The 16,345-nt window shown below is 40.5% G+C and overlaps 1 protein-coding gene across 1 annotated transcript; it reads left to right on the top strand.

Moving 5' to 3' along the window:
• Positions 1-10,958: 10,958 nt before the first annotated feature.
• csrp1b (cysteine and glycine-rich protein 1b) lies at positions 10,959-14,829 on the top strand. Its single transcript, XM_041033944.1, has 6 exons — positions 10,959-11,073; positions 11,996-12,105; positions 12,570-12,738; positions 13,035-13,164; positions 13,262-13,355; positions 14,154-14,829. Exons 2-6 carry the CDS (start codon positions 11,997-11,999, stop codon positions 14,228-14,230), a joined length of 579 nt encoding a protein of 192 aa, XP_040889878.1. The 5' UTR covers positions 10,959-11,073; position 11,996; the 3' UTR covers positions 14,231-14,829.
• Positions 14,830-16,345: the final 1,516 nt, after the last annotated feature.

Raw genomic sequence — 16,345 nt, 5'->3', positions numbered from 1 at the left:
AGAAACATAAGTCTAGACATGCTGGATTGTTTACGTCTGAAAAATCCTATCAAAGGCAAACATTTTGTTCATTAACGTCTGTTTGCAGCCCAATTAAACTGAACCATTTAAACTTGCAGTGTCTGCAGGCTTACAGCCAAACGAGGTCAATGAGGCCTTTTCACATATAATATCCCAGGTTACATTGCTGCCCTGACATAAATAATTTCTCTTGAACTGACAAGAAAAGTAGACATTGCCCCTTAAGAATCAGAGAAAGGATCAGGAAGCTGTACAGGATGTTGTATTATAAAATCCCATGTGTGCACTGAAACAACCTGCCGCTGCAGTTATGCTGCTGTTATGCAACTGACACAGTTCTCTGAAGTGAACTGCAGCTCGCTTAGGAATAGGAAGGCATTTTACACAGCACACTGCAGCACTATGATGAGTCAAAGCGTGGGCAGTTGTCTGTGGTGGACTCAGTCTTTATGTGGACTGCAAACTGGGTTATTAGAACAGGTAGGAGAAAAAAAAAAGTACATTGGAAATACATTTGAAAACCCTCCAAACTGCAGCAACAACTCCTAAAATAGCACGGGTGTTTCAGTTCATGCATAAGCAAATAAAACACGCTTTTTCACTTTCATCCCAGAAACGCACAGGAAAGGACTGCAGTGAGTAAAGATGTGTATAGCTCTCTGTTCTTTGAGTAGATCTTAATCAGAAAATATGAATGATGACATATGGGAGAAGGTAATCATTAAGGCAAATCATTATGTGAGTCATAATTTACTGTAAATTCACAGTTTGTGTAAGAAGAGGCCTGACATAGTTCATAAGTGCTGCATGTTTATTGTTCATTAAAAAGGACTAAGACTGCAGCAGAGTTTTAAATTGTCTTGTGAATATGAATCATGCCATATAAAGGGTTGGTACCTTCACATGGCCTCAATATTCAGGTATTTTAAACTGATGTACTTTTTAAATTCTAAAGGAGCATCATGAAACAGGGTTTGTACAATTTTCTAATCTCTTTTTTTTGGAGTATATTCAGTTTTTAAGTATGAAACTGAAGGTAAGTACTTGAGAACCTAACTGTCCTCACACACTTCACAGCTCTGTACAAACACACAAAAACAGATGCACAAGCATTTGTTATGGTGTCATGGTGGCTAGAATGACAGAAGTCCCTTCTTCAGTTGTCACAGTCAAAGTCACAATTTATATGACCTACTGAGCATCTGCTCTTATTATTCCTGCAAGCTGTCACCACTGTCAGTTTGTCTCCAGAGCCAGCAGTGAGGTGGGTAACAGAATAAATACAGGGTTTTTCTTTCTTTTTTTTTTTTCCTTGTACAAAAATGGAAAATAGTATTGTATGCCAGGGTGCAGCAGTATTTGAAGAGATCTGCAACAGTGTACTGTGACATATACACTGTTCTTCATTCATACCAAAGTCTGTGTGTGTCTCATACACACACACACAGACACACACCTTTACCCAGGAGGGGAAGAACTAATTAGTGAAAACAGCCTAAAATGGTTGGAGTGAAAACCTGCATACATATGGCTCACAGTGGCACCACTGAGCTCGGTCTTTAACACTGCAGAACCAAAAATGACCAACTGAAATGTTGACCCTTTCCATCTGTCTGTATTAATCACATCAGACTAAATACAGACACAGCTCAGCTGTCCTTTTAGAAAGCACATTAATCCTAGTGGAGTCGTGTTAAAATCAGCATTTCTTTAAGGTGAAATCACTTGGAACAATTTCCCTGATGATATTCAGCACTGTCCAAATCTGACCATAAATCTTTATTGGGAAAAAAAAAAAAAAAAAAAAAAAAAGCCTACTGCTGCTTGTAATTGTACTTTGGTCCATTTATACTGCCACTTATACAAAAAGGTCTGACCACCACCGGGACTGAAAGCACACATTTTAAAACAAATACGGAAAAATGTGGTGTTAGCAGGATGTGGAGAAGTCTACAGATTTCAGATCAAAACAAGCTTTTGACTGAGGGATAGTACATTACATTTATAGTAATAAAACAGTGAGCCTGTAATGGACCAGGCCAAGATGTAACTCTGGATAAGAATCACCTGTCGTGATCTTAATCGTCACATAAACCCTCATTCAGCATTTTCCCTGCCTTATGGACTTTAGGTGAGCACAAAAAAAAAAAAAAAAGTTGGACTTAATTCAACAGAGCATAAGTCAAAACTGGGATACATTTTGGAACAAGTGGTCTGGGAACATAGAACATGGTAAAAGAGCCTAACCTACACAAACAAGACTCTGGTTGTAAACAAACTGGATTTTTTTTTTTTTACTGGCAACTAAACATTTCACATCAAACACAACAAAATGAAATAGATGCGCCATTGTCAGATTTATACTTACTCATGGTGAAGCTTTCATGTTGTCTGTCATCTAAGCCCTACTGACCACATCTGGATTTCAGAGCTTGTGTTCATCTCCTGGAAACTAGTGAGACTGTTTAACTTAAAACACAGTCTGCTGTTTCAGCCACATTCCCAACAGCAGAGGACTTCCACTACAGCCACCAGAGGTTGAACTAAAGTTCACACACTTTGCAAGGTGTGATCTTTGAAAGTCCTAAATTTGACACAATATGTCAATCAGAAGGTTCAATAGGGATTCAAGGGGGTTTATTGTCATTTCTATTACACATTTACACGTGAATAAAAACAAAATTGGGAAATAAATATATATAAATATAGAAATGTAGAAGCAAGAAGGGTACAAAAGATACAATAGCAGCTTTATTTTACTGAAAGAATTCAAATAAAGCCACTGTCTCCTGGTTCATCTGTAATGTGTTATCACCAAAAGCCTCCTGTGTTTTTCCATCAATATCTGGTTTAACACAGCTTCTGTTCACTGGGGGGAAAGCTGCACTGAAATGTCAGTTCTCCAGGGCGACACAGTGGCTGCAACACGTCACTCAACAACTGACAAGATGTTCACAGTGACATAAATTGTAACCTGAAGACTGAACTACACTTTATTTGTATCTACACTGAACAACTGGACCAGAAACAAACCACAGTGTAAAGATCACCCCGGACGTTCTCACCCCAAACTCTTCATATTTGACATCCTTGCCACTGGCAGCCGTCACAAACTCTGCTTCAAAGATAAAGTCAGACCTGCACCCAGGACGCATCTTCATCTCATGTCGCATCTCGTACCTCTTCTCTGACAAGACTTTATTCTGAACGCTTGATACTGAAGAACAGCTTTATATGGAACATATAAAATATGTATCAGGTTTTCCAAGGCCGGCACACATGTCATTTTGGGTAAGCCAAGGTGGAACATGTCTGCTACTGGAGCATGTCTGTGGACTAGACTTTCCATACCAGACAAACCACACACACAGACACACACACACACACACACACGGACATTTGGATTCAGGACACACTGAGACGTGGCATTTATGAGGGAAGAAAAATCACCCTCTGAACACGATGCTCTCCAATATTTGAAACATCTTATCATAACATCACCGTGCATGCATGTGCTATAATATTTTAATCACCGTGATTATTTTGATGATATGTGTAATTTGAAATCATCTATGGGTTTACTGTGCAGTGGTTCAATGTGACCACAATGCTCGCAGTGCCCTGATGAAAAGGAAGCAAAAAAGAATCTGCTGTGCACATGCAGCGGCTCTGAAAGCCTCTTGGACACGATGCAGGCTGAAGGGAAGAGACAAAATTATGCCCACAGCAGCATTTTTCACCACGGTAATACATGTTGTCTTACCACAGGACACTATTTCAGTGTTGTTATACCATAATCCAGAGTGACACTGAAATTAGTTCAAGTTCAAAAGTGCAGCAAGTTGCACACACACGATTGATCTGTATTATTGGCAGTGACATCACCCACCATTAGTGGTATTCCCAGGGCTGTGCATGGACTTCCTATGTAGAATTCAATTACTTCATGGTCTGCGTTGTGTGCATTAGTGCATACTAGGGCTAGGTACGAAGCTTCAGCATTTTTTGGTACCGAACAGTAGCGTGAACATGTCAGTAGCGAAGCAAAGTAAGTGACAGTGAATGCCTGGTCTTATTCCTGCTCGTCTTTACTTATTAATCCAGTGAAATGTCTTGAGGAATGTCTTAATATCTTTTAGAGGGATTGGCAGACATGCATAGTCCCTAGACGATAAATCCTACCGACTTAAGTGACTCTGACTCTTCATCAGGTCAAAACTTCAAGTTATCCAGTACTTGGGTTCAATTTTAAATACCTGCATTCCCAACAGCCTCAGCTGTACTTTATGTTTACTCAGCAAATGTTAAACTAAAATGGTGACCGTGGTAAACGTTACCGGTACTTCCTAAACATCAGGATATTACCATTGTTGCTGTGACTATGTTCCATTCTGAGCTGGGTAGTAGTAGTACTACTACCCAGTACCACTAGAGAGGCTCTAGACAATTTCTGGTTTTCAGAAAACTAAAGTTGTGGGCTGTAAAACTAAAACAATGAGTTGAAAGACACTAAAAGGGGTTAAAATCCCACAAGTTTCTTATCACAACAAGTAGTTTTTTTTGAATTGGCACTGAAACTCAGGTATCATATTTACATTAGTATAGAAACTTGGCATCAAACAATATCAAACAATACCCTATTGAACACGGAGTTTGATAAACACAGACACTGTGTGATTATACAATGTGTTTAACCAAACATTTTTAAAACAAGCATCACTGAAGCTTCATATTTCAAAAGGATTTCATTGCTTCCAGCATTGAAAGAACAACTCATGCTGATTCAGTCTTTGATGAGGACATCAAACACCAGCGCATGAATGATCACAGTCTACTGTATCTCAGGCTAAACGTAGATGAGTAGTGTGAGTGTGAGCCTGATGCAGTGGCAGCACACACTGGTATGAGTCAGCAGCATATCCCAGACAATTAGTGGGCACATGACTCCCCTGTCCCAGGCAGGACAATAAAAGTCCAGCACGGGACCACAAACTCTTTGCAGGAATTCGTTCAGCAGCCTGACTGTGTCCTGTTCCCTTCAGGCCTTTCCTCTCAGCCTGCAGCCATTCACAATAGAAATATCTCAGTCAACCACAAGACACTGCTCACATGCTCAACAAATACCACAGTGTTATGCACTTGTACTGGTACAGTTGTGTATTTGAGCGTTTTCAAAAAAACAAGGTCACGGGGGAGAATGGAAAATTAAGATCAATAAAATGATTTAAACTGCAGTTCAGTTAGAAAACAACGTGCAGCTGGCATGCCTCTCACTAGTCAGATTTAGAAATGACAGACCATAAATGTGATTTGTCCACAGACGTCAGTTAAGGAACTCAAACTTACCTAAAAGAAGGCTGAAAAAACTTAGTGAGACGGTAACAAGTGCACTGAGACCATTTAGTGATGAGAGGCAAGCTGAGTGATGAGCATTATCTTCAGGTCCACCATCTGTCCACCCCTCTTGTGACCTAACCCTGCAGAGCTCCAAGTCCAGAGCTATTATACTGTCCAACATGCACATACCCAGATGGGACAGCAAACAGCAGCCCCCAGCTTAAACAGCACTGAGGACCGAAGCATCCCTGCCTCCGTCCGATGTCTGGATCAAAGTGGGACTGCTCCCTTCCTGCTTGCATAACAATACTCTAGACAGATCCTCTGCTGCAGTTGGTGCCTGTGGATCAGACTACTTAGCCGGCAGGCGCTCCCTCTGACTTGCAAATGGATCTGGCACCCTTCCAGTCCAAGTCTCTCTGAACAAAAGTGCTGAGCTAAAACTGGGCCATATACCTGGTGAAGTACCCATAAACTGCCCCACACTCCGTGCTTTGTTGTCCCAATCTCTCTTTATCTGTCACATCCCAGCTTGGCAGGTTGCGTATGCATCTTTTCCGCCTGGCGCTCCATGTCCTGAGTCACAGTCAGAGCCAGTGAACTGGATTGATTTGAATTGTCACTGCATGTTTGTAGTTGGCTGCCTACAGGGCACAGGCTCCCTCACCACGACCCTCAGAGAGAAATCTGGGCCAAAGGAAGCCAACTCGGAGGTGTCAGCTCAGGAAAAAAAAAGAATGACAGGAGCGATGATATGGTGACAGCATGGGCTCTCACACACTCTTTTTCCTCATATAATCTTTGAGGTTAAGGATTACAAACTGTGACTAAGACAACCCCCCCTCTGAGATGTGGGGCCAAATATTGCAAAATGACTCACACAATCAACTTGCAAGGCAGAATATGTGTAGGTCAAGGATATGTAGCGGATCATGACCAAATTTAGAGTGTGCCGAGAGCAATGAAACAACATGAATACTGGTATGAAGAAAATGAGGCAACGGGTTAAGTTATATTCCCTCTTGCAGATTTGAGCAAATTGCTTCTTCTTCTTGAAGTTAAAGCTCTCTGCAGGATGACTAAAGTTCATGAGCAGAGATTATAGACTGAGGCAGTTTGGAAATTAGAGCCCTACATCCTCTGTGCTGAGTCACAGACAGGAGATAAGTGAGGATTACAGTCAAAGATGTGCACTGGCTGGACACAGAAATACCCAGAAATGTGTAATTAATCTGCATACACACAGAGACACACTGTACACATACACTGTTTGACCTTGAGAGATACAAATTGTTATAGACAATATGAGATACCTTGCACGGGGTTGAACATAATTGCATCTTAATTAAAAGAGCCAAGATAAAGAATCAGTGGGTTCCCGGGCAGGTACAAACAGCCTGGGTGAAATAAATTGATAGCAGAGTCCTTCATCCCTCGCCCTACTCTCACAGATTATTAATCGTGCACTTCACACTCCGATGCTCGCTGAAGCACGTTCTGCTTCAGTTAATAAACCTTGTCACCTTTTGCATCGACACAGCTAACAGCAAGTAGTATACACACCGAAAGACAGCAAGAGAGAGGAATCAGGGTGTGTCTCAAATCCACTCAGATATAATCTCTGCCTATATGTGACCTCTACTGACTAATTTATGAAACTGCATCTCTCTCATTATGGCCACAGTGTGTGCCGCAGAACCGGAGTCAGCAGAGAGCACATTAAACTCAGTCTGAGAGGGTCATCCAGCTCAGACATCCAGCCAAACTCCCTCTGCCATAAACACAATTATTTCATTCCCCCCCCCAAATGTACCTAATCATGTTTAGTGGATGAATTAGGGTTATATTTTTATATCCTAAACCATACTAATTACATTATATGAAACATTACAAACACTTCTGGCTACTTGTGTTGTAACAGCTTGCGTTTTATTCCCAACACAGGCTTGGAAAGGACTCTAGAAAGAACAATCGCTTTATTGCTAAAAAGTTAATTTTAGACGGATTAATCGCTTGATTACTCACATTCCTGACCACTGTGGAGAAAAAGGCATTTAGTTTAATTTAGTTTAATTCAAGTCTAATTTGGGTCGCTGTTGACCAAATAACACAATATTAAAATAAATCAGGAGGGCTAAAACTAACAATTACTTTCACTGCTGATGAATCTGTAGATTATTTTCTCGAGTAATCAGTTCATCATTTGGTCCAAAAAATGTCTGAAAGATGTAAAAAGCGCACATCGCACTTTCTCAAAACCCAAACTGACATATTAAAGTGTCTTGTTTTGTCTGACCATGAGTCTAAAACCCCAAAATATGAGACTTAATATCAGAGTAGACCAAGCAAACCAACCAATATTCACATTAGAGAAGCTGCAACCCGCAATTTTTTTGGCTTCTTTTTGATTAAAAAAACGACTTAGAAGATTAAGCAGTTATCGAAATGGCTGCCAAGTAATTTCCTAGTGGTCAGCTTCTCCATTAATGGACTGATCATTTCAGCTCCACAGTAAAGTTAAAAACACATTAAAAAAAATATGCACTTAGAAACTGCAAAATGAGGCCACACGAGATTATTTTTACAGAAATAAAACACAACAACAACAACAACATGAACCAAGGCATGGATATCAGCCACTGTGGATTTAACACTGGATCTAACACCAGAGCACACAAAGCCAAACACACTACACAAACACACACACTGAGGGCTGGTTGCTATGCAAACACATTGTCAATGTGAAGTCGTCTCACCTCTTCCAGCTCTTCTTCCTCACCTGACAACTTGGCAAAGCTTTCTGTGGAAAACGCTGCCAAAAGGAGACCATTACCATGGGAGGAGTCCTGGCTTCAAGTCAGGTCAAAGGCAAAAAGAGACTGTGCTGAATTCCTCCATGAGACTCCAATGAGCAATCACCACTCCTCCGTGCACTGACGGATGGACTACAGCCCAGCCCCGTCCCTGCCTCTTATCTTGCTTTGCCTCTTATCCTCTCCTCTTCCTCTGGATTGAATCTCATTGAGCCTCTGTCACTCCACTCCTCTCTTCCTTTATTCCTCTCTTCTGCCTCTTCGTCATGAGCATAATCACATGTACACATACTACACAACTATTCAAGGCGGATGTCCACAGAGGAGAAACAGAGGGATAGTGTTGGCCAGTCGCGGGCTATAAATAGGTTTCTTGAGTTCATCATTGTCTCTTCCTATGATGGTGAAGAGCCTAGAGGGCTCAAAGAGAGGGAGGCAGACCGAGCAGCATCATTCTCTGCTGGCGTTTGCTTCCCGCCTTGTATCGACTACAGTCTCCATATCAGTTTCACCTTTCCTGATCCTCCTATATTGTAGGGAGATAACTGAGCCCTGCTGGAAGTGCTAACTTCCTCGTTTTTTTTTTTTTTTTCCTTTTCTGAATTATGAAACATAATAAGGAATACATGCTCTAGAATACATGAGACTGTGCCTTATTTGGGTGAACAGTGACCATCCATCTACAATAATGGAAAGGTCGCATGTGCGATGTGCTCTAATAAAGACAAGGAGACTGTTCCTGCACAATTGCTGAATGTCACAGGGCACAAGATCACCAGAAAATGCCAATAATGCCCTTAGAAGTAGTCGTGGTATTAGTTGTTGTATACTGTGTCACGAACATGAAGCACAAACAAAAATTCTGTTGCAATATTTTATCAAAAAAGGACACATTGAGACAATATGTTGGTGATTTGTTGTTGTACCAAACATCTGACAGTATCTCCTTATAAATGCACTTAAAAGTACGCTTTGCAGCTATTACACTGAAATCTGTGTTGAAAAATACAAAATTTAAAAAACTAAAAATAAAAGAAATCTCCTCACTGGTCAAACTGGTCATGCAAAATGCCCCAATTAAAGACGGATTGTTAGGACATACTGTATATGCCAGGTTAAAAACATAAAAAATATAATATAGCATGGTGCAGTATATGAAAATCTATTGTCTACCGACTACTCAAATTTTGACTTTAGTGTTGTTGCAGTCTGAGAGCTGATTACAACTAGCAACAACACGAAAGTGCAGACTCAGGTAAAATATGTGTCAGGTAAACAATTTCTAATTGACCTGCTGCCCTCTGAGTCACACAGCCCACTTAAACCCACCAAGAAGGTCTCTGGAGACAGGACATCATTCTTTCAGTAGAAACACCTTGTAAGGCAGCGGCCTCAGAATTTCTTCTTAGACTGGACAGATTAATAGGCAGTGAACTCTAGTTATCACTGCTGCTCATACTTTCTCTTTTATTTATGGTTGACAGAAAAGCATCAGCAGGGAGCGAATGCACCTAACACACAAAGTCACAGAGTAATTTCAAGAGGAAATACATATTACGCCACGGACAAATAGAAAATACACTGCAGGAAATATCATGAGAAAATGTCACGTGGTTGAGAGCAGAAATAACTTATAAATACTGTTATCAAGCTTCTGGCCTCTAGATTAACAAAACATGGTGCTTAGTTTTAGTTATACTCTCACATTTAGTTACAGCCATAATTATTAGGAATGTTTCACCACCCATGATTTGAACTGAAACAATAACTATGAGGTTCAAGAAACAACAATGTTAGAGTGTTAAAGGTTGTTTACCGTGCAGGTCATTTTTTCTTCATCCCCCAATTTTAAGACAATGCAGCAGGACAATGACACTAAACTTGCAAAGTAACCAAGGAGGTTTTCAGTGTCAAACACTAGAACACTCTCAATTTGCCAAATCAGTCATCTGACCTCAATCCAACAGATCACGTGTTTGACTTGCTAAAGACCAGACAGATGGAAAAAGAAAAAAGAAAAAGAAATTCCCTGAAACAAGAAAGAAGGAGAGATGGCTGCAGTACAGGTCTGGCAGAGCATCACCGGGGTGCCTGTTAATAGCTGCGGGTCATGGACTGCAAAGGATTTGCGAATTCAAACCTGCATTAACAGATTTTTTGGTCACGTGCGTGCAGCACAGACAAGCTTTAAACACAACGTTCACATTTTTTCACCTTTTAAGTTGATATGGTGAACTTGATAGCAGCAGTTGCTTATTTATACATCGAGCAGACATGAGGCAACGCTAGCCCTCATTTGGAGTCGTGTTTCTGGCTACTTGATGAATATAAGTCCAACATCTACTCTCCTTTTTTGCTCTAAAAGAAGACTCTGTTCTCAACAGAGAATATGGTCTTAATCAGCCTGAGATTTACCGATGTCGTGCTATATTACCCTTTGTATTAAAGTCCTTGAAAATCAACCAGTTGCCTTTAGTTACCATTCAAAGTCGCCAGTGCGCAGAATTACCTTGAACTTTAACAGCGTTCACTCCTCTTTAGAACTGACAAGTTACTTTTCATCTGTTCCTTATATTTAATTCTGGGTGTTTTCTGGCAGGTGGTTTGTGATTTCACCAAGTAGGACAGTTGCAGAAACATGAAGATGGTGAGTGTCTGTCTGTTTCAGTCTCCTACCCTCCTAGTCCATCAATAACTACTCTCGCCATCTTTCTCCTCCTTTTCCTCCATATATTTCACTCCCACTTTCAGTCTCTGTGCCCTGGCTCCTCCCTCAGTTCAGTGTGGTGTCCACTCAGCCTCCCTCACTTCTCTTCGCCAGACAAGTGCCTCTTCACAACTCACTCGTCTCTTGTTATCACTGAACAACCACAGAGAGGAGCAGCCTTTCACCTCAGTTCAGGTAAGAGTCAAGTTTAAATCTGTAATTTGTAAGGAAATCAAATGGGTACTTTAAAGAATGAAGAACCAAAGTTACTTTTAATTAAATACCTGGAGCCACTTAACATGGAGTTAAGAGGCCTAACTTAAAAGCTGAAAAACATCCTGTTATTGTCTTGGATTGCAAGGGTTTACGCTGCAAACTTTTTTCCTGAGCATCGGCAGGAAAGAAATCAGATAGGAAACAACTCTGAGGAGGTGCCACTGCTCTGTCAGGAAGAGTTTTGTATATAATACACCTTCAAGCAAACTTTTTGTCACCAGACTCAATCCTAAAAACAAGGTTTATACTACTATTTTATTTACCACTTTTAAAAGGATTTTTTTATTCATAAAACTCATCCAATCTGCCTCACAGCCTGCTGGTGTGTCTGAGGGCAGGCTTGTTAACGTGTGATTACAAAATAAAATGCAGAGAATTTCCTGTTTATCCAGAGTGAACTTGTAGAATACTGACATTCTGTGTGGATGACAGACACCGGCTGACGTATCTCAAACATTACATGACGTTGTCGCCACAAAAAGACAACTAACTTTTGAAACTCAGAACTGACAGTTGGTTAGTGCGGTGTCCATACAGAGTGCATTCAGATGTCATTTTCTCTGTGTGAGGTAGTGTAGTGATATCTAAGCCACACTAGCAGGTACTTTGCATTTTACAATCGGGGATGAACAATCCCGCAGTTATCCACTACTGCCAGCACACTGGGACAAGAAGAGGGAAAGAAAGAGCAGAGTATCACAGCAAACTGGTGCTTCTCCTTTTATAGGTATTGTTGTAAGTAGCCTCAAGTGTTGCAGATGGCCTCTGTCTACAGAGCAACACCAAACATTATATATACAGTGAACGAGAAATGTACACAAGCTGCTCTCCTGTCCCACAGAATGCCTTTCGGAGGAGGAAACAAGTGCGGCTGTTGCCAGAAAACCGTCTACTTCGCTGAGGAAGTGCAGTGTGAGGGGAAGAGCTGGCATAAATCCTGTTTTCTGTGCAGTAAGTATTGAAGTTCTCAGGTAATCTGCTTTAATCGCCCACTGACTCTTTAACAACTCTGAAATAACAAGAAGTACCAGGAAGGAATGCGGAGTATTTGGCATCAGGGTATAGGAAAGTGAGCATCCCCAGGTTTTCACTCAGACATCTCAGTCCTTATTTGGATCCAGTGGAAACATGTGACAGAGACTTGGTCTTCCTTATATGGCAGAGGAAGGTAGAAATACTCCCCCCCTCCAGCATAGACAAGTATCTGAGCCAGCTGAGCACATAGTGGGTATCCCATTTTCCTCTGTAAAATGTCATGCATACCTTGTGGTGAAGTCACAGCTACGTCAAGGATTGTTTTTGGGAGTTGAGCTTGTTTTCTTTGCTGCACTGTAGATACTTGTGGACTAAATAGGAAAAGGAATGACCATAGATTTGTACACAATCTGTTTTTTCTCCATTTTCTTTGCTGTAAGTGGTCTGTAAGAAGAACTTAGACAGCACAACAGTGGCCGTTCATGTGGATGAGATCTACTGCAAATCATGCTACGGGAAGAAATATGGGCCAAAAGGCTACGGCTTCGGAGGTGGAGCCGGCACTCTGAGTATGGACACAGGAGAGGGACTTGGAATCAAGCCTGAGGAGTGAGCAGAATATCACTTCACCCTGTTATATAGCTATATACTGTATATATTTGTATATATCAGAGTAAAATTTTTTATCATGTTTGAATTTATGCTTTTTTAACAGAAAAAAGTGTGCACAAGGAAAACAGTTTCAAATGAGGGAGGAACCATAAAAAGGATCCACATATCTGTATTAGTAGCTCTTAATAAATGTAGTGAAGCAGCGTGTGCAAAATTTTGTCCAGTTGTCCTGTTTCCTCCCCCAGTTGACTTTCCTTTACTACAAAATTAAAAGCTCTGGTTTTTGTGGACAGACAAGCTCCTCATCGCCCTACAAATAACCCCAACGCCTCCAAGTTTGCCCAGAAAGCAAGCGGCTCAGATGTGTGTCCTCGATGTGGCAAAACAGTATACGCAGCAGAGAAGGTTATCGGAGGAGGCAACGTAAGAAAGATCTAATAAACGTTCCCTTAAAATGTGGGTGATTTGTCAGCTCTCTGTTTATATTTGATCCTAATCTAATTCTTTGCTCTCTCCTCAGTCCTGGCATAAGGGATGCTTCCGTTGTGCCAAGTGTGGCAAAGGACTGGAGTCCACGACCCTCGCGGATCGAGACGGGGAGATCTACTGTAAAGGTCTGAGCGGATCAGCCAGAGCTGAAACGATTAGTGGATAATTTGATTAGATGACGGACAGAAAATTAACTGGCAACTATTCTGATAATCAGTTGTTCGTTTTTCCTGTAATTAAATACCAAACCTTAGCAAAATCCAACTTCTAAAATTTGAGGATCAGTGATTTTTTTTCTTTGACTTATTGAATATTTAATATCTTTAGGTTTTGGACTGTTGGTTGGACAAAAAGAAAGTGATTTGAGGATGTTTCTCGGGCTTTAGGAAACTGTAATGAGCCTTTTTCACTATTTTCTGCTATTTTGTAGTTCATTCATATATTCAGTCATTAGTTGCAAACCTCATTTCAAAACTAGACAAAACAGCTACCTCATTAAACATAAGCAAACAGGGAAGATCTGCTCAATGACCTGCAGTAATCAGTATTGTGACATGCGGCATCATTTACTTACATTTCAGATCTCACCAGTTCAGTTTAACCTCAGAGTGCAGGGCAGACAGTTATTCTAAATTACTTAAGGCAGATGCCCAGCAGGTCAGTAGCCCCTCTAACCTTTTGCCATTTAACATATATTTTATTTGTATTTGAACAAAAGAAAGTAGAAGTACGCATCAAAGTAAACACACAAGTCTTTTATATTTAATAATTCATGTTTACTTTATTGATCCCTTAAGGGATCAAATTGAAGATTGAGGTTTCGCTCTAAATGAAACCTTATTTTTGCACTCAGAAGTGTGTATAATTAAAGCTACCAGTGTATTATCCAGAGTGTTTCTCATTCACTGTAATTTCATTCACAGGATGCTATGCAAAGAACTTTGGTCCCAAGGGGTTTGGCTTCGGTCAGGGTGCAGGAGCTCTGGCTCACTCCCAGTAAAGCCTGAGGCCTCTGCCCACCTGGGACCGACATCTGCTGCGCTCTGATATCATCGCTTCCAGGATCCTTCAGTCACTATCTTATTTTACTCTGCCCTTTCACTCCAGCTACAGGCAACGAGGAACAACAGAAGCACAAAACACACAGCTTTTTGTACATGTGTGTGTCGCATTAGAATCCAGTGTACAATTTTATAGGCTTAAAAAAAGAATTCATGCTAAACATTTAAAACTTACTGAAATATAACTTTGCTTGGATGTGCATATTGTATATCTTTAGTTAACAGCAAGCAAGCCTGGTCCATTTTAGGGGAAATTAATACAAAATAAAACAAATTAAACTCTGTGGTTGTGATACAAAGAGACACTCAAAGTGTAATAACAGAACTAAACAAATGTCGAGTTTGAATAACACCACTCGCAGAAGAGATGAAGTCATCCTTACTGCCTTACACGTCAAATGGTGTACATACTGTCTTAAAATATGCATTATTGCTGTGACACAAAATAAATATCAGGCAGCAAAAACAATTGGGGTTTTTTTTCCCCCTCATTCCTTGTGATGCAAAAGTTGGCATGCTTTACACAGCTGTCATTGTCCTTTTTGTTGTTCTGATCTGATGAAATCAGTTTGTGAGTGTTTATGTGGTCCTGGGTGTGTTTGTTATTGCTTCTAATCATCATCACACAGAGCAAACTGCCAGCTGCCGTGTTGAACAACGGAGTCGCAGTGCTCAGCCCCGTCTCTGCCTGAGCCGAGGAGTTGGCTCGCTGACCAGAGTGTCAGGCAGCTGTGGTGGTGGTGGTGGTGGTGGAGGGGGGCAGCTGTTTGCTTTGGCGCTTACTAGAACATGTGTGAGTCACATCAACAGCAAAACTAGGTCTGAAATCCATGCAAAGATGAAAAGTATTACTCTCCAGACCTCTGATCCGTGCAAGAGCTTTGAAGTGGTTAGACTGATAAGCTAGACTGTAAATAAGTGGAATAAGAATGTGTTTCATCTCTGACCTTGTCGACATCCTCAGATGTATATAATGTTTGCACTAAGTGTCCTGAAATTTATATGAAAACACTATGGACAGAATACTGAATCCTTTAAGCCTTTTACCCACCAGAGGGCGTCAGAGAGAGGCCTGATTTTAGAGTACATGAGCATTTTTTTTCACCCCTTACAAAAGAACCCAAAATATGGATTTAACAGTGCATTTGTCTGATCTAACAGCATTACTTCCAATAAGCATTTCACACTAGATTATTCTGTGAGGTTGTGACAAAAAAAAAAAAAAAATAATAATAATAATAATGTGTAGTATTTCCCCACTGTGTGGAAACGTTCATGAAATGTTCAGGATGTTGCTAAGTCAGAGCTGACCTTAACGTTAGCAGCTCTGACTTGCCAGTACCGGATTTGGAGAAGTTTTCACTACGTCTAACAGCAAGCAAGAACAAATATGCTGACAGTACTAGTACTTTCTTTAAAAAAAAAAAAAAAAAAAAAAAAGTTTTACCTCATTAGTATGCAAATAAATGTAGCAAGACACAGCAAAATCTAATCAGATCATCTACTCCATGAAGTTTCCACTACGTATGATTCTTGACTTATCATGCCCAGAGGAAAAATTCCTCCTAATTAAGCCAATTGATGAGCAAAGATTTTTTTCATACTAACGTCTTACAGACTGCTTCATGCCTGGTATCAGCATTAACTTCTTAACTTAAGGAGTTACAGCACTTTCTTGGAAATCATTGTTTCTTCACTAATAAGCAAACATATGTAGACAGATGTTCCAAAACCTGTTCAGACCATCTACTCCAATTGGAGTGCCTGTGGTTTAAGTATGAAGTTTCTGGCAATAGTCAGTTCCATTTGGTATCAAAGTTAACATTTTAAATAAGAAATTAAATGAAATATTACTGAACTTTTACATCACATCTTACACATATGATTAAGCTGATACAACTGAGTTACACATTTTAAATTCTTCAGGTGGTCCCTGAAGACTTGCATAATACACTTTACAGCAAAGTATCGCATGTGAGAACTACTGTACTGCAAACTGCTATATAATCCTCTGGCATCTGTATATACGAGGCAGTGCTCAGTTTCCTAGAGAC

The sequence above is a fragment of the Toxotes jaculatrix genome, chromosome 3, assembly GCF_017976425.1.
Source record: "Toxotes jaculatrix isolate fToxJac2 chromosome 3, fToxJac2.pri, whole genome shotgun sequence".
NCBI lineage: Eukaryota > Metazoa > Chordata > Actinopteri > Toxotidae > Toxotes > Toxotes jaculatrix.
Note: the sequence above shows the minus strand (reverse complement) of the source record. Positions and strands in the feature narration are given on the sequence as shown.

Bases quoted from the DNA above. Each gene is read 5' to 3' on its own strand.
- csrp1b (XM_041033944.1), top strand. From the start codon at position 11,997: ATGCCTTTCGGAGGAGGAAACAAGTGCGGCTGTTGCCAGAAAACCGTC. The intron at 13,165-13,261 runs GTAAGAAAGATC...CTCTCTCCTCAG, and splicing joins AGGTTATCGGAGGAGGCAAC to TCCTGGCATAAGGGATGCTT. The intron at 13,356-14,153 runs GTCTGAGCGGAT...TTTCATTCACAG, and splicing joins CGGGGAGATCTACTGTAAAG to GATGCTATGCAAAGAACTTT.